Raw genomic sequence first — 21972 nt, forward strand, 5'->3', positions numbered from 1 at the left:
ATACTGCTGCTGGGGAGGGGGAGTGTCAGGTCTGTTTTGGGCCTGGGGTCCTTATCAAGGGGAAGGGGTGGAGTGGGTGGTGGGGGAGCAATGCTCTGGGTCATTGTAGCATGGAGCGGTTCACAGGTGCAGGGGAGGATGGGTCTGGGGTAAGGAGAGGGCAGGGCTGATGCGAAGGTCTGCAGTCAGGTTGCAAGGGGGTGGTGGCTGAGGGCTAGGCTAGGGTCAGGGCCTTGGGAAGGGTCATAGGGGGTGGGGGCAGCAGGGGACTGTGCCTGAGAAGGGCCTGGCTGGGGTGTGGGTTGGATTTTGGCAGGGATGGGGGAAGGAGGGAGCTGTAAGGGGTAGGCTAGATCAGGGCTAGGGTTGGGGTCCTGCTTGGGGCGGGGGGGGGGAGGGACATGGGGACAGGGAGGCCAGGTCTGTGTGCTGCCACACTCGGGGTCTTTGGCAGAGGCAGGGGCATGGGAAGGGACTTGTTTAGGGGTGGGGTCCTGGAGGGCATCAAGGGGCTGGTCTAGCAAGAGTGTATTTGGGGCTAGGACCTATTTTGGGGTTGGGAGGGGAATATGACAGCTCCATCCCCCGGGACAGTTGTAGGGGGGGAGGGGAGCCGCAAACCACCGCACCCCTGCCCTCCCTCGGGCGACCAGCAGCCAGCAGGGCAGTGCCAGCCGCTGCCAGCAGGCTGTGCAGGGCCGGTGGGCACGGGGGGGGGCGGTGTGGGGGGCAGGAAGGAGCGTTTGACACAGCACAGGGTATTTATTTCACAGCTGCTACACAACGCCGGGGGCCGGGGGGCCGCGCAAGCACAGCACAGAGATGGGGGGCGGGGGGTGCGGGGAGGGGGGGCGGCAGCTCGTCTGGGGAGGGGGTGGGGGGGATGGAGTTTAGTTTTGTTTTCCTTTTTTGTTTCGTTTTGGGTTGTTTTCCCACTTTTATTAGCGGCGCCTGCCGGGTGAGGCGCAGGCAGCAGCACACGAAGCCTACATGGCTCTACCCAAAGGAAAATGAAGCTCCAATTCGCACAAGCGCCGCTCCCCCCTCCCTCCCCCACCGCCCTCCCCCTGCTCGCCCCCTCCCCGGGCGAGCACCCCCACTGCCCTGTCCCGCCCCGACCCCAAGGGGGGCCGGGGTGGGGATGCACCCGCCCCCTGCCACGCCGGCGGCAAGGTGAGGGGGAAGCTGGGCACGGGCACCCCTGGCTGGGGCGGGGGTCGGGAGGTTGGGGGCTGCTGCCTGGCCGTGCCCCCCGCCGGGCTGTCCTGCCCCTCTACCAGATGTAGCCACCGTCGTCACCCTCGCCCGCTTCGCCCTCCTCTTCCTCGCCTTCCTCGCCCGCCTCCTCCGGCTCCTTCTCCTCCTCGTCCTCCCAGCCCACGCTGCTACCGAAGTCACCCGAGAAGCCGGTGGCCTCCTCTGTGGGCGGGTGAGGGGTGGAGGTTGGGGGCCGGGTCCGGGGCCGCGGCCCCCTCCCCGCGCCGGGGGGCGCTGCCCGCCGCGCGTTGCTCACCGCAGTCGGGGCTGCCGTGGCTGCGGGTGCCGGTCAGCTCCACGCCCTGCTGGTCCACGCACCAGCACTCGCCCCCGCCCGGCTCGCACTGTGCCCGCCGGTAGTAGCCATCCTCATCGCAGCTGGGGATGAAGGTGCCTGTGGGGAAGCGATGACACCCCCCGAAAAACCCCACGCCACGCAATGCAAGAGACCCCCAAGGACTCCCCCATCCTCGGTGCAGCATGGCCGGGGACAGGGAGCCCCAGGGTCCCTCCCGACACTCACCCGCAGGGGGCCTCAGGACCCCTCCCCAACCACTCACCCGGCTTTTTTTTGGTAGCTTCTTGGATCTGAATCCTCTCCAGCTCCCGGAGGCAGGGCGGCTCTGCAGCAGCGATCCCCACACACACCGGGCTTAGAGTGGGTGGACAGCCCCCTCCGTGGTGGCCATCCCCTGCCCCCGTGGCATTCACACCTCCCCCCGCCCCCTTCCCCACACCCTGGATCGTGCCTCTCCCCGCGGTGTATCCCCCCCCCAGTCCATGGTGTGCAGCCCCCTGGCCCTATGATGTGCAGCCCCCAGACCCTGCAGCGTGCATGCCCTATGGTGTGGATCCCACCCCAGCCCATGGTGAGCATCCCCATGACCCACCCACCCCCCCCCCAATAGTCCCTTCCTGAACCCCACACTGTGACCCCATGATGTGCAGCCCCCAGACCCTGCAGCGTGCATGCCCTATGGTGTGGATCCCACCCCAGCCCATGGTGAGCATCCCCCTGACCCCCCCCCAATAGTCCCTTCCTGCACCACACAACATGACCCCACTGTGACTCCTCCCAAGTGGTACAGTATCCGTCCCCCCCCGCGGTGTGCACCCCCCCTTTAACCCCATTGTGTCCTCCCATGGCAAGTATCCCACCCCCACCCTGCCCCCACAGCACAGATTCCCTGTGACACCCCCCCCCCAGATGGTGTGCACCGTGCCCCCCCCCCCCATGATCCCACAGCATCAGACCCTGTAACCCCTCATCATGCAGCACACCCCCCCCAGTCCCATGGTTTGCTTCCCCATGACCTCCCCACACACAGTGTGCAGCCTCCACCTCGACCCCCACACCACACGTTCCCCATGACCCCCCACAGTGTGCACCCCCACCCCCCAGTCTCATGGTGCCCATCCCATGGCGTGCAGCCCTCCCTGCCCCCATGGTGTGCAGATCCCCAACCCTAGGGTGTACATCCCCTCCAGCCTATGGTATGCATCACCCACCCCAACCCCACGGTGTGCATGCCCCCAACCCAACGTGTGCCCCCTCACCCCCCCAGTGTGCATCCCCACGATCCCCTGGCGTGCAGATCCGTAACCCCATGGCCTGCATGCCCCCAGCCCCACGGCGCACACCCCCCTGACCTGATGCTGTGCCTCCCCGTGACCCCGAGGTTACCTCTCCATGACCCCCTGGCAGTCGCCCCCTACAGGGCGCGCCACCCCCGGGTGCACGCGTCCCCACCGTGGCCTGCCCTCCCCGCCCCCGCCGGCAGGTGCCCCGGCCCGGGCAGGTGCTGGACGCACTTTCCCTCCAGAAGCAGAAGCACCACTCGGGGGCGGAGACGCGGCCGTCGCGGGAGGTGTCGCAGGAGTTGAAGAAGGCGCGGATGCAGACCTCGTACTTGTCCAGGTTGATGGCGGCCAGCTCGGCCGCCTCCAGGAACAGGTCCCCGCTCGTGTCCAGCCGGGCGAACATCCACCCCACCGCCTCCTTGCAGCTGGCCGCCACGCTCCGCTCCAGCGCTGCAGGGCGGGAGGGCACCCCTGGGTGCCTGGCTTCCCTCCCGCCAGGGGCGGCGCCCTGCCCGTGCCCCAGGCCCTGCGTACCGGTGGTGGGGCCGGCGGGGAGGCCGCCGGAGCCGTTCTGCTTGGCGTTCTCCCGCAGGAGCTGGAACCAGTCCCGCAGCCGGTCGCCCAGGTCGGCCAGGTCCTGCCCGGTGCACGGCTCTGGGGGATCCGAGGAGGGCAGCCTCAGGTCAGGCAGAGCTAAGGGACCCACCCCCACCCCAGCCCCGGTGACCCTCATCCCCCTCACCTTGCTTGGCGTCACTGGCAGGACTGTGTGGGGTAGGACAGGGGCACTGCCCCTCGCACCGCACCGTTAGCTGCTTGCTGGCCAGGCATGCCTGCTGCTCCAGCTTGCACTGTGGTGAGGGTGGCAGCAGGATGTTGGCAAGGAGGTGTGGGGCACAGCACCATGTCATACAAACATACAATCACAGAACTGTCAGGGTTGGAAGGGACCTCAAGGCTCAGCCAGCTCCAACCCCCTGCCATGGGCAGGGACACCTCACACCACAGCAGGTTGCTCACAGCCACATCCAGCCTGGCTGCAAACCACCTCCCTGGGCAGCCTGTGCCAGGCTCTCACCACCCTCATGGGGAACAACTTCTTCCTAACATCCAATCTCAATCTGCCCATTTCTATTTTTCTTCTGTTCCCCCCAGTCCTATCCCTCCCTGACACCCTCAAAAGTCCCTCCCCAGCTTTCCTGTAGCCCCCTTCAGAGACTGGAAGGCCACAAGAAGGTCTCCTCAGAGCCTTCTCCTCTCCAGACTGAGCAGCCCCAACTCCCTCAGTCTGTCCTCATAGCAGAGCAGCTCCAGCCCTCTGCTCATCCTCATGGCCCTGCTCTGGACACCTTCCAGCACCTCCAGATCCTTCCTGTAATAGGGGCTCCAGAACTGGACACAGTACTCCAGGTGGGGTCTCAGCAGAGGGGCAGAATCCCCTCCCTGCCCTGCTGGCTATGTGTCTCATACTGCAGCCCAGGCTCTGCTTGGCTCTCTGGGCTGCAAGTGCTCCCTGCTGGCTCCTGCTGAGCTTCTCCTCCCCCAGCACCCCCAAGGCCTTTTCTCCAGGGCTGCTCTCCAGCCAGTCCCTGCCCAGCCTGTATCAGTGCCTGGGATTGCCCTGACCCGGGTGCAGGACCTTGCACTTGGTCTTGTTGAACCTCATGAGGTTGGCTTGGGCCCAGCTCTGCAGCCTGTCCAGGTCCCTCTGGATGGATCCCTTCCCTCCAGCCTGTCTGCTGCACCACACAGCTTGTGGTCCTCAGCAAACCTGCTGTCTCCTGTCCCCACGGCGAGCTGCCACCATCCTTACCGCCGAGCTGTAGGTGTGGCCATCGGAGCCGCAGACGGCGGCGAGGGGGGCAGCATGGCAGGGCTTGCAGTTCCCGTGGCCCTTGGTGCCCGGTGGCTTGATCCTGGGCAGGGGGACAGCAGCAAGAGCCTGGCTCAGGGTGTGCCCCCACTATGCCAGCGGCTCAGTCCCGGCCCCACCGCCCTCCTACCTGTGCTCCAGCTTCTTGCGGCTGATGCACATGGCGCGCTGGTAGCCCTGCGCCACGCACACCTTGTGCCGGCTGCACTTCACCTTCTGGCAGGGGTCCTTGGTGGTGTCCAGGGCTAGGGGAGGGCAGAGAGGGGCCGAGGCAGGTGGGGGGGGGCCAGGCAGGGACCCCCCCAGGGGACCCTTGGCAGCGCTGGCCGCCAGCCGGCCCGGCACAAAGCACCATTCAGGCTGCAGCTGGGCCACTGCCTCGGCACCAGCTGCCGCTTCCCGGCTCCGGCCCCAGCCGGAAGGAAAAGGCCCGGGCTGGGGGGAGGGGGGGTGTGGGCAGAAAGTGTCTTCCCTCCATGCCAGCTGGCACCGAGCCCCCTGTGCCCTATCCCAGCTCCATCCCAATGGTACCTTCATCCCCGGGCTGGTTGTCCTCCCAGCTCTTGATGTAGTCATCCTGCGAAGTGGGGAGAGACTGGATGAGCACAGGGGGCGGGAGAGGTGACACCGGGCCAGGTGTACCACCGCCCAGCTCGGGGCCACCCGGAGAGGGGTGAGGCAGCCCTGGCAACCCCTCGACGCTCACCTCCACCTCCTGGAAGCGTGACAGCGAGAGGACCCAGCAGACACCGAGAAAAGAGAGAGAAAGGGAGAGCAGGAGCGCCCACCGTCAGCCCCAGGGCAGCCCAAAGCCCCCAGCCCACCCCCACCTTCTGAGGGGCCCAAAGCTCTAGTCCCTGGTCCCAGATGTCACTGGTGCCCACCACCGATGTGACTCTAGTGCCGTGGTCCTGGAGAGCCTTGAGGCAAGATAAACCTTCCCCCACCGTCTCTTGGCTGGCTGGGGAAGGCAGGACAGAGAGGGATAGAAGAGGCGTTGGGTGGAGAAGCCCCCGGGAGCCCAGCTAGGCCCCGTTGGGATCCCCGTGGGGTGACAGCCCTGTTGCTGCTGCCCCAGTTTTCCAGCAGCGAGCCCAGAAGGATCAGGCTAAGATGGATGTCACTGCCTGGGGACGCAGAGCTGCTCCCTATGGGCCCCGAAAGCATCCTGAGGGTGGGAGGGAGCCGCAGGCAGCAGGATGCTCTGGGGTGGGTGTCGGGATCGGGCCGCCCCGGGGGAGCCGGGCAGGGGGTTTGGGCGGCCGCGGGCGGCCGAGGCGCGGGATGCGGCTCCGAGGGGCTGGTGCCTGTCGCTCCGGCGGCGTTCACACCGCAATCGATACCCGCGTGCCCGTGCCGTGATTAGTAACACTGCGGCGCCCGGCGGCTCCCTGCGGCGCGGCTTTCGGCAGGGCCACCGGCCGCCTCCTCCCCGCCGCTCGGCGGCTCCCGCTGCGTCCCACCCCCACGCACACCCCTCATATCCCCAAACCCCACAAATCCATGGGATTTGCTTATTAATCCGCACTACCCGCCGGCAGGGCCGCAGCCCTCCCCCTCCCGCCTCCGCCCCCCATCCCCGGGCTGGCAGCCCTGGCACAGCCGGGTGGGCCCCACGCGTGCGGCTAGCACCCAGGGCTAGGGGTCCTGAAGCCCCCTCCAAGGATGCCCAGCATGGGGGGGGGGGCACATCTGCACGTGCTCCTTGCTTGGCTCTCCGCAGCTGGCCCAGGTCCCAGGTGCCCAGACTGGCATTGGCCAGCCCGGGTATGCTGCTGGTGGGGGCGCCTCCCGGGAGGTGTTTATCCCAGTCCTTAAACTCTCGCCCATGCTCTGCCCCCCTGACCGGCTTTAATTTGGTGCCCCCCCCCCCCACCCGCCCGGCCCCGCGATGGGGCACGTCTCACAGCGCGTTCTTGCTGCCAAAGAGAACCTGAGCACGCATCGGAACAAAGACCAGAGGGGCTGGCTCGGGGTGGGGGGGCCGCGGCTCGGAGTGTACCCCCTCCCTGCAGGTTCCCCAGACCCACCCCGGCTTGGGGCTGCAGCGCTGTGCCCCCGCCCTGGGCGACAGGAGCTGGGGGTAACGGGGGTGCCCTATAAAATCAAGGGTGCCATCGAGGCCGTTATTAAGGGCTGCGTAAGAGCGAAGGCTTGGAGGATGCTGAGCCCAGCGTGCCAGTCACCTGCCACCGCTCCGGCACCGGCCGCCTCCTCGTCCTCTCTGCCCTGCGCCTCCCCCATCCCCAGGCGCCACCACCCCACCGGCCCCACGGGGCTCAGGGGAGTCCAGGATGGTGGCCGTGCCCCGACCTGCGCAGAGCTGTCACCGAGGGGCTGAGGACATGGCACAGGCCCCGATGCGGTGCAGGGGGTGAGGGTGCAGGGGACAACACCCCCAGGTGCCCTGGGCTGGCTTCAGCGCCAGCCTGCCGACCACGGCGGCCTCGGCATCAGCCACACCAGCTTTGGCGACAGGCAGGGTGGCAGCCGGCAGGGTGGCGTCGAGCACAGTGGCACGGGGCACGGCGCTGCCGGGCACGGTGACCGTACCCCGGGGAGCGGGACAGGCAGCCGCCCTGGGAGGGTGGCAGCGGGGTGCGGGCAGCACCGACCATTGCCGGCCTCCTTCCACGGGACCGGCAACCGGGGGCCGGGGACGGAGGGAGGGTCGCGCTGCGGCAGCCGCAGCGGCAGGGCGGGGAGGGGGTGTTCCCGGTGCCCGCCGGCGCGTCCCGTGTTCCCCCCACCCCAAGCCCGCCGCGGACTCACGTCTCGGAAGCGATTCCAGTGCTTGATCCTGCCGCCGTACTGGGAGATGGAGGAGAGCCATTGCTCGTCCTCCATAAAATTCCCGGGGCTCTCCCCCGCCGCGGCGGGCCCGGCGCCGGCGGCGGGGCCGGTGGCGGCGGCGGCAGCGGGCAGGAGCAGGGCCATGAGGGCCAGCAAGGCACGGCGCCCGCCGCAGCCCCGCATGCTGCCGCAGCGCCGGGGGGAGCGGAGCGGGCCGGTGCGGAGCTGTGCGGTGCGCACGGGGAGGCGCCGGCGGCGAGTGCGGCCGCGGGGCGGCACCGGGCGGCACCGGCGGGAGGGCTCGGGGCGGGGCCTCCGCCGCGCCCGCCGCACCTGCGCGCCGGCACTGGGGCGGAGGAGCCGTCGGCGCCGCGCCGCACGGAACGGCACCGCACCGCTCGGCAGCAGTCCCGGGTCACCCCTGCCCCCACCCCGCATCCTCGGTCCCTGCCCGGCCCGCATCCTTCATCCCCTCTCCCCATCCCGCAACCCTAACTCCGCAGCTCTAGTCCATTCCCTGTCCCATCCTGCATCCCCCGTTCTGCATCCCCGGTCCAACCCCCTTCTCCATCCTGCATCCCTCACCCCGCGGCCTTGGTCCCTGTCCTGCCTCCATCCTGTATCCCTGGTCCATCCCCTGTCCCCACTCCTCGTCCCTCATCCCACATCTCTGCTCTCTACTCCTTGTCCCACGTCACTCATCCTGCATACCATAGTCCCCGCCACACCCCCATCCTGCATCCCTCATTCCCTGCCCTGGCAAGCCCCCAATCCTGCACCCTTCACCCTGTATCTCTGGTCCTCACCTTGTCCCTATCCTGCACCCTCTATCCCTGCCACATCCCTGTCTTTCACACCAGCCCCCCCATGTCCTCCCCATCTTGCATTCCCAGTCCCTATCACATTCACATCCCACAGTCCATGGCCCCCATCCACATCCCTATCCTGAATTCTTGGTCCTTCCCTGTGTCCATCCTGCATCCCTGATCCCTGCCATGTTCCCATCCTATAGGCCCCATCCCTGTGATGCCTTCCCCTTACACCCCACCAAACCCCTGTATCCCTATCCCCTGTCTCCCAGCCCTTCACCTCAGGACATCTCTGGCTGCTTAGGCTTGGTGATGTTGACAACTCATGCTGGCTGCAGCCAGCAGGGACATCTGCAGCTAGAGCAGGCTGCTCACAGCCCCAGACATGACCTGGAATGGTGCCAGGGATGGAGCTTCTGCCACCTCTCTGGGCAACCTGGGCCAGGGTCTCACCACCTCTCTAGTCTCAACCTCCTTCTTTAAGTTTAAACCATCATCCCTTGTCCTGTCACAACAGGCCCTGATTGAAGTCTGTCCCCAGCTTTCTGACTGTCCCTTTTAAGTACTGGAGGGCCACAAGAAGGTCTCCATGGAGCCTTCTCTTCTCCAGGCTGAACACCCCCAATTCTCTCAGCCTGGCCCCACAGCAGAGGGCTTCCAGCGCTCTCATCATTGCTGTGGCCTCCATTGGCCCCACTCCAACAGGTCCATGTCTGTCCTGTGCTGAGGACTCCAGAGCTGGCCCCAGCACTGCAGGTGGGGGCTCAGCAGAGCAGATGGGCAAAATCCCCTCCCTTAACATCAGGGGGGGGGTGAGGGCTCAGCTGCAAAGCCAGCCATGCTATGGTGCCCACCTCAGTGAGGAAGGACTCAGAATCAGGTGAGAGAAGAACTCAGGTATTAGGTGACAAGAGGAGGAAAGCAGGTGTGACAGACAGGCCACCAGCACCCTGTTAGGGGAAACCTAATGGGAACCCCAAGTGCCAGCAGCCCCCCGTGACCTGTGGCACTCAGCTTCTGGGTGAGAGCTGCTCAAAACCCAGCAGGCAGAAGCCTTCCGAGGTGCATCCTGATCCCTCCCTGCTGCTGGCAGCGCAGCTGGTGGCCACACGAGCAGCTCCCAGGGCAGTTCTTCAGGCAGCTGAGATTTGCCAAGTACCTCTTCACGTGGTAGAAAGATGACAGCAACCAGTGTGAAGTGCTCTCAGCACCTCCCTGCGCTGGGCTGCTCAGCTCACCCAGCAAACCCTCCTCCTCCTCCTCCACTTGGAGAGCACAAAGACGCAAGGAAAGGCAGACAGAAAGCCCAGCGGTTGGAGCTGGGTGCAAGTGTGGGAGCCAGGGGAAAGGGCACCTGGGAAAAGCATTGGTGGGTTCGATTTCCTGGCAGGCTTGAAAGCAGAGATGGTCTTGGAAACACAACTGGCAACGGATTATTGGGGGGAAAAAAGGGAAGGCACCCTGAATCCTGCCCACCCTCCGCTGCTGCACATGCAGCCAGCATGCGGCTACGCGGCCAGCTCGCTCGGGGAGGAGGGGTCTGGGGCACAGCCCTGCGAGGAGAGGCTGAGGGAGCTGGGGTTGCTTAGCCTGGAGAAGAGGAGGCTCAGGGGAGACCTTCTTGCTCTCTGCAACTCCCTGAAGGGAGGTTGTAGCCAGGTGGGGGTTGGTCTCTTCTCCCAGGCAGCCAGCACCAGAACAAGAGGACACAGTCTCAAGCTGTGCCAGGGGAGGTTTAGGCTGGAGGTGAGGAGGAAGTTCCCACCAGCACCACCTCCATGTGGCCACAGCTGCTTCAAAGCAGCTGCTCACCGACCCCGTTTCAAAGCGTTGATCCCGGGGTGAGCCGAGAGCCCGCGTGGCTGCTCCTGCCGAGCTCCAAAGATCTCCAAAGCAAGCCAGTTGCCTTCAGAGCTCTGAAGGGTTCACAATGGTATCAAAGACTTCTGTGCTTCTCTTACTGGAGAAACCCCCACCAGACACATGGGGGTTTGACACGCTCCAAAACTGGTCACCTGGAAACAGACCTCTTCCCACAGCAAATATTTTCCTCTGAGGATGGCTGCGTGCTGGAGGGTTTAATTACAGGAACCATCAATGCAGCAGGAGATAAAGGCTCTGCTTTGGAAGGGAATTCATTTATTTGGAGCTCTGCATCACAGAGGAGCGCTGCTGGAGAGCCAAGCAGTGCCTGACCTCGCCAGCGTTCACTGGGAAGCCCTCGTGGATTTTCTGTGCTTTTAAGGACTTCCTCCTCCTGAAATAAAGCCAATCTTCAGCACTGGTGGTGTGCCCCCCACTACCCCCCACTTGCTGCAGCTCTTGTAGCTGTTTTCTTGGAAAACAAACAGGCACCAGGCAAGTTGGTGACGTTTTGGTTACCGCCAGTGAAAGGAGGCGGAAGGGAGGTGTAGGAAGCGCCGCAGGGGAGTGCCGCCGCTCCGGGCTGCGAGGCGCTGTTGAGGAGTCGCAAGGCATCCCTGCTTGGGAGTGCCCAGGCTCCTATCCCAAATTCCTGTCCTGTACAAACATCTCATGGACAAACCAGGTGCCTCTGCTGGCAGCATGGCCCTGCTGTGGCCTCAGCAGAAGGTCAGCTGCCCAGACGTCGCGTAGTAGCCGGAGGCATCCGAGGAGAACCTCTGGGAAAGACGCACCGAGTCCAGCCGCACCTCTCCGAAGTAGAAGTTCTCAAAGAGCTGAAAAGAGAAGAGAAACCGTTGGAGTGGCACCTGGAGACACCTAGCAGCTGCTCCACAGGTCTCTCACGAGCTGGCCTTGCAAAAAGCCTTTCATGAAACTGTTCTTTACGTGACTTTTGCCCCTGGGAGACTGCCCTTAGCCTTTGGAGCAAGCGGGGTCTGCAACCAGTGCCTCACTTTACCTGCAGCAGTGGCTGCTCAAACCAGCCCTCCGTGACTGTGCCTCACCTGGGGGAACACTGGAACAGGTTGCCCAGGGAGATGGTTGAGGCTCCTTCCCTGGAGGTGTTCAAGGTGAGGCTCAACAAGGCCCTGGGCAGCCTGATCTAGCTGGGGATGTCCCTGCTGAGTGTGGGGAGGTCAGACTGGATGGCCTTTGGGGGTCCCTTCTGGCCTGGACCGTTCTATGATTCTATGGTTCTAGGATTCTATGGCTCTATGATTCTATGGCTCTATGAGTCTATGATTCTATGGATTCTATGATTCTATGGCTCTATGAGTCTATGGTTCTATGAGTCTATGGGTTCTATGATTCCATGGCTCTATGATTCCATGGTTCTATGGCTCTATGATTCCATGGTTCTATGATTCCATGGCCTTATGATTCCATGTCCCTATGATTCCATGGTTCTATGGCTCTATGATTCTGTGGCTCTATGATTCCATGTCCCTATGATTCCATGGCTCTATGGCTCTATGATTCCAAGGCTCTATGATTCCATGGTTCTATGATTCTATGGTTCTATGATTCCATGGCTCTATGATTCCATGGTTCTATGGCTCTATGATTCATAGAATACATAGAATACATAGAATAAACCAGGTTGGAAGAGACCTTCAAGATCACTGCGTCCAACCCATCAACCAATCCAACACCGCCCAAACAACTAACCCACGGCACCAAGCACCCCATCAAGTCTCCTCCTGAACACCTCCAGTGATGGCGACCCCACCACCTCCCCAGGCAGCCCATTCCCATGGGCAATCACTCCCTCTGTATAGAACTTCTTCCTAACATCCATGGTTCTATGGCTCTATGATTCCATGGTTCTATGATTCTATGGCTCTATGAGTCTATGGTTCTATGGCTCTATGATTCCATGGCTCTATGATTCTATGGCTCTATGAGTCTATGGTTCTATGGCTCTATGATTCCATGGCTCTATGATTCTATGGCTCTATGAGTCTATGGTTCTATGACTCTATGATCCCATGGCTCTATGGCTCTATGATTCCATGGCTCTATGGCTCTATGATTCCATGGCTCTATGATTTAGGGAGCTCAGGGAGGCTTTTCACCTCCCCAGGGTGGCTCTTGAGGTGGCAAGGAGCAGAGAGTGAGGCCAGGCTGTTTGTCACCAACCCAGGCCACAGGATGTATGATTTAACAGTGGGGGCTCAGTCCTAATCCCAACGAGCAGGCTGGAGGCTCAAGGTTCTTCATCCCAGCACTGACCCTGCTTTGTTCAACAAACCTTTCTTTGTCCTGCAAAGACTTGAGTGCAAATTAATGACAGCAAGCCAACTCTGGGTCCTCCAGGGCCTGGCTCTGCTGATTAATCCAGTCCATGAAGCAGACCCAAATAAAATGACGTCAGAATTTCTTCCAGAGAGGCTGGGCAATGATGCTGGACATGCCCCAGAGTGTAAAGTGCTGCTCACCTTCCAGTAAGAGGCAGGAAATTGCTCCACCTGGAAGCATCAATTGTGCCTTAGGAAAAGCTTTTTGATGCTAATTTCGAGACTCTGCTTAATGAGAGCGCTGAGAGGCACCGAGGGGCTGAGCAGTGACATCTCTCCACCGCGGAGATCTCCAGAATGTCCACTCCATCTGTCTCCTATTGAATTCTCTGTCTATCCCTGCAGGCACCGGCTCAAGACAGCCTCACACACCCCCTGCCCGCTGCCGACAACACGTCCTCCTAGAGCCAATGGTGCAGCACTTCCTCCATCCAAACCCCAAAGACCTACTTAGCATCTGAAAGGCTGCCCTTCACCTCCTCCCAAAGGCATTTGGCTCTGCCTGGCACTGCTTTGGGCAGGTCTGCTCTTTTGTTGCTTCTCCCAAGGGTATTCTACTTTGCAAATAGCCCTCAGGTTTCTCTCGGGACAATTGCTCAATCCCCAAAGGTCAGGTCTGGGTCCGACCTTGTTCATCATCTTCATCACTGACCTGGATGAAGTGTGGTCCCTTCAGCCAGTTTGCTGATGACACCGAGCTGGCAGGGGTGGCTGGCACACCACCAGGCTGTGCTGCCCTTCAGCACCTGGGCAGGCTGGGGAACTCGGCAGAGGAGAACCTCAGGAAGTTCAACAAGGGCCAAGTGCCTGCACCTGGGGAGCAGCAACCTCCTGCACCGGTGCAGGCGAGGGGGGAGCTGCTGGAAAGCAGCTCTGCAGAGAAGGACCTGGGAGTGCTGGTGGACAAGTTCCCCAGAGCCAGCAATGTGCCCTCAGGGCCAAGGCAGCCAAATGGTCTCCTGGGGTACATTCTAAACAGTGTGGCCAGCAGGTCAAGGGAGGATCGACTCCCAATCTACTCTACCCTAGCAAGGCCACATCTGGGGTACTGGCTCCAGTTCTGGGCTCCCCAGTTCAAGAAAGAGAGAGAACTGCTGGAGAGAGTCCAGCAGAGGCTGCAAGGATGCTGAGGGGCCTGGAGCAGCTCTGTGAGGAGGAAAGGCTGAGAGCCCTGGGGCTGCTGAGCCTCCAGAAGAGCAGCCTGAGAGGGGGTCTGATCAATGCTGATCAATAGCTGAAGAATGAGGGGCAAGAGGATGGGGCCAGACTCTGCAGTGGTAGCCAGTGACAGGACAAAGAGCAATGGGCACAAAGTGGAACCCAGGAGGTTCCATCTGAACAGGAGGATAAAATTCTTTGCTGTGAAGGTGCTGGAGCCCTGCAGCAGGCTGCCCAGAGAGGCTGTGGAGTCTCCTTCTCTGGAGAGATTCCAACCCCACCTGGCCATTGTGATCCTGGGCAAGCTGCTGTGGGTGCCCTGCTGGAGCAGGGGGGTGGATGCAGAGGTTCCTTCCAACCCCCACGAGTTTGTGATTCTGATTCTGGTTTCACTGTCACTCCTCCAACAAAAGAGAAGTTCCTTAGGGAATGCAGTTCCCAGGGAGAGCAAGCAGGGCTTCACCCCAGTGAGTACCACTGAGTTATGCAGGCCACTGACCAGCCACCAGGATGAACCCAGGGCCAGCTCCAGGCTGCCAGCTCATCCAGACAAACTCTCCACTCAGGATTTGGCTGAGGCCAGCAATTCCTCATCAAGAGATGACAGCCAGCACAGCATCTCGGAAGAGAAGGCTTATTTGTGTGTGCAGAGCCAGCTCCCAGCCATGGCTGCTTTGCTTTGAAAAGGCTGCAGCTGCACTTGGACGTGCTGCCAGGAGCCCACCTGCCAGGGACCACCTCCTCCTCTTCCTCTGCCCTGCCCATGTGGCAGCAGGGGCAGCAGGGGCAGCTGACCCCCCAAAGCTGCTTCTGCACACAAAAGCATCTGGGGTAGCCCAAGTGCCACCAAGAACTGCGTTTCTCTGCACCAGACCATTTAGTCACAGCGTGCCTGCCTTGGAGAGGCCATGGGCAGCTTGTCTGCACCTCCCTGCAGCTCACCCTGCCTTTGGGGTAGCCTTTAGTCCCTCAAGACATCAGCACAAGGACTTACTGTGCACAGGGACTGAGATAATTAACTTCTAGAATCAGAACTGTCAGGGCTGGAGGGGACCTCAAGGATCCTCAAAGTTCTAACCCCCCTGCCATGGGCAGGGACACCTCACACCACAGCAGGTTGCTCACAGCCACCTCCAGCCTGGCTGCAAACACCTCCAGGCAGGAGGCTGCCACCACCTCCCTGGGCAGCCTGTGCCAGTGTCAATCAGCCAGTGGTAATCACTCAGTCTCATACTAACCCTCCACAGGGGCCAGGCAGGTGCCCACCCCAGCAAGGAGGCCCCTCCACAGCAGCCTGTGGGTGACTCCCTGCAGCCACTGCACAGAAGCTGTTGTAAGGGAGCATCTCAAACCTGGGGAGCAGGGAAAGAGAGTAGAGAAATCACATGACTAGGGCCATCCAAACTCCATTTTACACAATTAAAGATTTATACAATGAAAGATTAATTACATTCCTGAAAGCCTGTGTAGCTCATGTTAGAGGACTTAGGATAAAATGTCTCATTAATAAGAGATGGTAGTAAAAAGGGGCTGGTCTCCTCTCCTCTTTCCTTCGCCTGATCTGAGAAGGAAGGGAGATTGCCAGCTCTCCAGGGCTTGCTGCAGTGCCTGCCATCAGCATGGCCACTCACACCAGGCCCTAACACCCATCTGGGTCACTCACATCTGGGCTGGGGCAATCCCAAGCACTGACATAGGCTGGGCAGAGACTAGCTGGAGAGCAGCCCTGAGGAAAAGGAGTTGGGGGTGCTGGGGGAGGAGAAGCTCAGCAGGAGCCAGCAGGGAGCACTTGCAGCCCAGAGAGCCAAGCAGAGCCTGGGCTGCAGCAAGAGAAGTGTGGCCAGCAGGGCCAGGGAGGGGATTCTGCCCCTCTGCTCCACTCTGCTGAGACCACAGCTGGAGTACTGCATCCAGCTCTGGAGCCCCTAGCACAGGAAGGTTCTGGAGGGGCTGGAAGGTGTCCAGAGAAGGGCCATGAGGATGAGCAGAGGGCTGGAGCTGCTCTGCTATGGAGACAGACTGAGGGAGTTGGGGCTGTTCAGCCTGGAGAGGAGAAGAGTCTGAGGAGACCTAATTGTGGTGTTCTGGTATCTGAAGGGGGCTACAGGAAAGCTGGGGAGGGACTTTTGAGGGTGTCAGGGAGGGACAGGACTGGGGGGGATGGAGCAAAACTAGAAGTGGGGAGATTGGATGTGAGGAAGAAGTTGTTCCCCAGGAGGGTGGTGAGAGCCTGGCACAGGCTGCCCAGGGAGGTGGTGGCAGCCTCCTGCCTGGAGGTGTTTGCAGCCAGGCTGGAGGTGGCTGTGAGCAACCTGCTGCGGTGTGAGGTGTCCCTGCCCATGGCAGGGGCTTGGAGCTGGCTGAGCCTTGAGGTCCCTTCCAGCCCTGGCAGTTCTGTGATTCTATATCCACATTCCTGTCCTCCACAGAGCACTCTCCACCCAGGAAAAATGGAAATCCTCTCCAATTCTAGCATGGGAGCAGGAGGCAGAGCAGTAAGCAAGAGGACACTGGGATTTGAAAAGGATTCATTAAAGAAGGGAGATGAGATGCATTTATTTCTGTAGAATGAATCATAGAATCCCAGAGTCATAGAATCAACTAACCCATGGCACCAAGCACCCCATCCAGGCTCCTCCTGAACACCTCCAGGGATGGGGACTCCACCACCTCCCTGGGCAGCACATTCCAATGGCCAATCTCTCTTTCTATGAAGAACTTCTTCCTATCATCCAGCCTGAACCTCCCCTGGCACAGCTTGAGACTGTGTCCCCTTGTTCTGCTGCTGCTTGCCTGGGAGAAGAGACCAACCCCCTCCTGGCTACAACCTCCCTTCAGGGAGTTGGAGAGAGCAAGAAGGTCTCCCCTGAGCCTTGATCTTAGAAAGAAGTTCTTCCCAGGATGCAGGCCAGGATGCCATTGGCCTTCTTGGCCACCTGGGCACACTGCTGGCTCCTGTTATCATCTGGTCCAACTTTCTCAGCAAAAGCATGGTCTGGACAATGAAACATGGGGGAAAAGAGAACACTGGGATGTAGCAGTCCCAGCAGCAGCCCTGGAAGTCAAACCCTTCACAAACCAGCCAAAGAAACAGTGCTTCAAATGCTAAGGAATTGGCTGGATCCAGAGGGTAGCACTCAAAGGCTTGAAGTCCAGATGGAGAGCAGTGACAAGTGGTGTCCCTCAGGGGTCTGTGCTGGGACCTGTGCTGTGGCACATTTGTTTCAATGACACAGAGTGGGATAGAGGCAGCAGCAGCAGCAGCAAGTGTGCAGTGGTGACAGCACCAAGCTGAGTGGTGTTGTCCATACACCAGAGGGACAGGATGGCATCCAGAGGGACCTGGGCAAGCTGGAGAGGTGAAGCCCAGGTGAACCTCCTGAGGTTCAACAAGAGCAAGTGCAGGGTGCTGCAGCTGGGCTGGAACAATCCTCACTGTCAGTACAGGCTGGGGGAGGAGGGGAGAGAAAGCAGCCCTGAGGAGAAGGCCTTGGGGGTGCTGCTGGGGGAGAAGCTGGACATGGGCAGGCAGTGTGAGCCTGCAGCACAGAAGGCAAATCACATCCTGGGCTGCATCCAAAGCAGCACTGCCACAGATCCACAGAGAGGATTCTGCCACTTGGCTCTGCTCTGGGGAGACCTCACCTGGAGTACTGTGTGCAGGTCTGGAGCCCTCAGTACAGGAAGGACATGGACCTGATGGAGAGGGTCCAGAGGAGGCCATGAAAATGATCAGGGGGTTGGAGCAGCTCTGCTACAAGCACAGGCTGAGGGAGCTGGGGGTGCTCAGCCTGGAGAAGAAGAGGCTCTGGGGAGACCTAATAGCAGCCTGCCAGTACCTGAAGGCCTATAAGAAGGATGGAGAGGAACTGTTTGCAACGGCCTGCAGTGACAGGACATGGGGCAGTGGTTTCAAACTGGAGAAGAGCAGATAGAGATTGGATGTTGGGAGCAGGTTCTTTACTCTGAGGGTGGTGGAACACTGGAACTGGTTGCCCACAGTAGTGGTTGTGGCCCCATCCCTGGAGACATTCAAGGTGAGGCTTGACAGGGCTCTGAGCAACCTGATCTGGTGGAGGATGTCCCTGCTGACTGCAGGGGTTTGGACCTTTGGAGGTCCCTTCCAACCCAGCCCACTCTCTGAATTCCCCTGCACACCACAGCCTGCTTGTCACACAAACCACACACACTTCAAAGCACAGATCAGTGCATGAGAGCAGCCCTGCCCACCAGCCTCACACAGCTTCAGGCACACTGGACCAGAAGGACAATCAGAAGGTCCCAGCAGACACTGCCCTGGTCAAGGGCCCTCCATTTGCAGGCTGCTAGAAGCCAAGCAAAAGCCTTGCACCGAAGCTCTTTGTATTCCCTTGGCTTTTCTAAGCCCTGCCTCCTCCGGTGTGTCCGAGGCTGTGTGTGTTTCCCAGGGAGAATGCTGCTGGAACTATTGATTTTTGGTGATGCAGCTGTACTTCCTGAGAGCAGACATGCCACAAGATTTAGAGGACAACCACTGACTCCCCCTGCCCCTTTCCCGCTCTTGTTTCAAGCCAACTTCTTCTCACTGCCTCTTCGCTCCCTGAGGCTTTCCACGACAGCAGCCCCCCGATGCCAGGCCAGGAGACCACAGCTCAGCCACCCTGCAGCTGAGACCTCCCTGGGGCAGCGGGGAAGGAGACCCCCCCCAAACATCCTCCTGCCAGACCCCTGCCACACTCAGGTCCCTGAGCGCTCAGGAGGAGATTTCAGCAGGCCGAGCTTCTGCTTTTGACTTTCACTTCTATTTGTCTTGGGGAGAAGCCAAGCAGAGCCAAGGAAGATATTTATATCTCCCCCCTCTCCCCAGCCGCCACGGAAACGCTCCGCTTTGGGAGCAGGCCTGCAGCACAGCTGAGCAAGTGCCTCCCAGAACAGCTTCTCAGCAGGTTTTTTATTCTGGGCCCAGGCAAAAAAGGTAGCTGGAGGTTGTTCTGCTTCACACACAAATGCTGGTGACTCCAAGAGCTGCCCAATCACAGAATGGGCTGGGTTAGAAGGGAGCTTAAAGATCAGCCGTGAAGAAAAACCGAGGGACCTGGGGCTGGTGAGACTTGAGAGGAGAAGGCTGAGAGGAGACCTTATGGATGCCTACAGACATCTGAAGGGTGGCTGTCAGGAGGATGTGGCCACTCTCTTTTCAGTGATACCCAGTGCCTATAACCATCTGAAGGGTGGCTGTCAGGAGGATGTGGCCACTCTCTTTTCAGTGATACCCAGTGCCTATAACCATCTGAGGGGTGGCTGTCAGGAGGATGTGGCCACTCTCTTTTCAGTGATACCCAGTGCCTATAACCATCTGAGGGGTGGGTGTCAAGACGAAGGGGCCAGGCTCTTTCCGGCAGGGCCCAGTGGTAGGACAAGGAACAAGGGGTACAAGCTGGAACACAGGAGGCTCCACCTCAACACAAGAAGATGCTTCTTTATTGTGAGGGTGCCAGAGCCCTGGAACAGGATGCCCAGAAAGGTTGTGGAGTCTCCTTCTCTGGAGACTTTCAAAACCCACCTGGATGCATTCCTGTGTGACCTGCCCTAGGTGATCCTGCTCTGGCAGGGGGGTTGGACTGGATGACCTCTGGAGGTCCCTTCCAACCCCTAATGTTCTATGATTCTATGACTCTTAATTCTAACCCCACTGCCATGGGCAGGGACACCTCCCACCAGCCCAGGCTGCTCAAGACTTCATCCAGCCTGGCCTTGAACACCTCCAGGGAGGGGGCAGCCACAACCTCCCTGGGCAACCTGTTCTGGTGTCCCACCACTCCTCTGCCTTCCCAGGGTGCCAAGGTCCCACCTTTCCCCAAAATGTGTGTAGGGAGCATGAAGAGGCAGGGCTCAGAGACCAGGAGCAGTGAGGAGGGAGGTGGGAGGAGGAGGAAGGCGATCGGCTGCATGATTACCGAAAGCTCGGGGTGGGACATGGGGCTCAGCCACAGCCCAGTCATAGAATCATAGAATCATAGCTTGTTAGGGTTGGAAGGGACCTCAAGTTCCAACCCCCTGCCATGGGCAGGGACACCTCACACCACAGCAGGTTGCTCACAGCCACCTCCAGCCTGGCTGCAAACACCTCCAGGCAGGAGGCTGCCACCACCTCCCTGGGCAGCCTGTGCCAGGCTCTCACCACCCTCCTGGGGAACAACTTCTTCCTCACAGCCAATCTCAATCTACCCATTTCTACTTTTCATCCATTCCCTCCAGTCCTATCACTCCCTGACACCCTCAAAAGTCCCTCCCCAGCATTCCTGTAGCCCCCTTCAGATCCTGGAAGGCCACAAGAAGGTCTCCTGGGAGCCTTCTCTCCTCCAGACTGAACAGCCCCAACTCCCTCAGTCTGTCTCCATACAGAGCAGCTCCAGCCCTCTGCTCATCCTCATGGCCCTGCTCTGGGCACCTTCCAGCACCTCCAGACCCTTCCTGTGCTAGGGGCTCCAGAACTGCACACAGTGCTCCAGGTGGGGTCTCAGCAGGGCAGAGCAGAGGGGCAGAATCACCTCCCTTGACCTGCTGGCTACGCTGACATTCTATAAATCCAAACATGCCAGAGGATTTACATCCTCACTGCCTACAGAATGAATAAAAGGCCTGTGGGGGGAGGCTGTGCAGGGATTTCTGGTGGTGGTTTTGTTTGGTTTGGTTTGGTTTGTGTTTCTTTTCCCCTTTTTAAGTGTTATAAATGAAAGCGAACCCGATGGAGGTAAAGGTCAGCTTAGGAAGCCACGCTGTGCAAGCAACTAACTCCCACCAGGGGAACAGCACTTTCCAGACTAAGTGCCCTCTGTCTTCCCTGCTGCCTTCCCAAATTAAATTAGAACTGAATGAGGAAAGAGCATTGTTAACTTTTAACCCAGCAGCCAGCACCTCTAAGCAAACCTGCCAGAGATGTGCCCTGACTTTCAAACCACAGCCAAAGGGGCAGGAGCTGCTCAGGGAAGCCTCACACCTCCCGTGCCAAGCGGGTGCCCACAGAGCAGAGCAGCATCCTCCTGGGAATCACAGATTCACTTTGGTTGGAAGAGACCTTTAAGATCCCCAAGTACAACCACTGACCCAGCACTGCCAAGCCCACCACTAAACCATGTCCCTCAGCACCACATCTACACAGGGCTTTGAAATGCCCCAAAGGGCAGCCTGGCCCAGGGCTTGACAACCCTTCAGGGAAGAAATCCTGCCTTATGCCCAGACTAAACCTCCCCTGGCACAACTGGGAAGATGTTTCCTCTTGTCCCATCACTTACTACTGGGGAGAAGAGACCAACCCCCACCTCACTACAGATTCCTTTCAGGGAGTCACAGGTCTCCCTTCAGTCTCCTCTTCTCCAAGCCAAACAACCCCAGTTCCCTCAGCTGCTCCTCGCCAGACTTATTCTCCAGACCCTTCTCCAGGTTTGTTGCCCTTCTCTGGACGTGCTCCAGCACCTCCACATCCTTCTTGTAGCGAGAGGCTCAGAACTGAGCACAGTGTCACAGAGTCAACCAGGTTGGAAGAGGCCTCCAAGATCATCAAGTGCAAGCGACGGCCTCCTTAGCACGCCGTCTGGGGGGGACAGTCCCTGCCCTAGCCCTGCTGGTCACACCATTGTGGATACAAGCCAGGGAGTAGCAGCCCAGCACCTGCAGAGCATGGCAGGGACTGCAGCCTTCTCCAAAGCCATGAGTGGGATATGGATATGGAAACATGGATAACCCATGCTTCACAGGTCAGCCTGCAAACTGCTGTACGTTCATGCTCCTCCTTCTCCCTCCACCTTCTCGGGGACTGGGCCCAAGGATACAACAGTGCAGGTAACAGGCAGGCAGCCCTGTGGTAGCTCCCACAGCTTTTTCTCCATTTCTCCTCCAAAATCACTTACTCTGAGCCAGGAGAAGCCAGCAGCACACCTGTCATGCCCAGCACCCTAATTTCTCTCATTTAGGACAATTCTGTTCAGGTGCTGGAATCCCTTCTTCCCCCAAGCTCTGCTCCCCTCGATAAACCACCCCGCAGGGCTGTGACAGTCATTCCTCTGGAGGAAGACAGGAGGCTGAAGACTTGTTTTGGGAGAGAAAGAATCACACATCAAACCACCCAACCTCTTGCAAACCTGACCCACGTATCACAGAACCACAGAATGGTTTGGGTTGGGAGGGACCTTAAAGATGATCTACTTCCAACTCCCCCTGCTGTGGGGTTGGAATTAGATGATCTTCAAGGTGCTCATCCATGAAGATGCCCATCCAAACTTCAGCCCCCCAGACCACA

At 60.1% G+C, this 21972-nt stretch overlaps 2 protein-coding genes across 4 annotated transcripts in view; both read right to left on the reverse strand.

Moving 5' to 3' along the window:
* Positions 1-1158: 1158 nt before the first annotated feature.
* SPOCK2 (SPARC (osteonectin), cwcv and kazal like domains proteoglycan 2) lies at positions 1159-7797 on the reverse strand. 2 transcript variants are annotated; one of them, XM_054174742.1, is made up of 10 exons: positions 7484-7797; positions 5243-5288; positions 4842-4956; positions 4652-4754; positions 3581-3689; positions 3373-3492; positions 3070-3288; positions 1818-1880; positions 1514-1651; positions 1159-1419 (listed from the first exon to the last, which is right to left on the reverse strand). In XM_054174742.1, exons 1-10 carry the CDS (start codon positions 7685-7687, stop codon positions 1274-1276), a joined length of 1263 nt encoding a protein of 420 aa, XP_054030717.1. In that variant the 5' UTR covers positions 7688-7797; the 3' UTR covers positions 1159-1273. The 2 variants fall into 2 exon arrangements, with proteins under 2 accessions (XP_054030717.1, XP_054030718.1); XM_054174743.1 differs by lacking the exon at positions 7484-7797 and adding an exon at positions 5418-5594.
* Positions 7798-10864: 3067 nt separating this feature from the next.
* The window catches only part of ASCC1 (activating signal cointegrator 1 complex subunit 1), a 75110-nt gene continuing 64002 nt past the window's right edge, over positions 10865-21972 (reverse strand). Inside the window, exon 9 of one of the 2 annotated variants that reach the window (XM_054174727.1) lies at positions 10865-11012. In XM_054174727.1, the coding sequence (XP_054030702.1) occupies positions 10896-11012 (117 nt within the window). In that variant the 3' untranslated portion in view covers positions 10865-10895. The remainder of the gene's footprint in view (positions 11013-21972) is intronic. The other variant, XM_054174726.1, reaches the window with a different exon arrangement.

This window comes from Dryobates pubescens, chromosome 30, assembly GCF_014839835.1.
Source record: "Dryobates pubescens isolate bDryPub1 chromosome 30, bDryPub1.pri, whole genome shotgun sequence".
NCBI classification, from domain to species: domain Eukaryota; kingdom Metazoa; phylum Chordata; class Aves; order Piciformes; family Picidae; genus Dryobates; species Dryobates pubescens.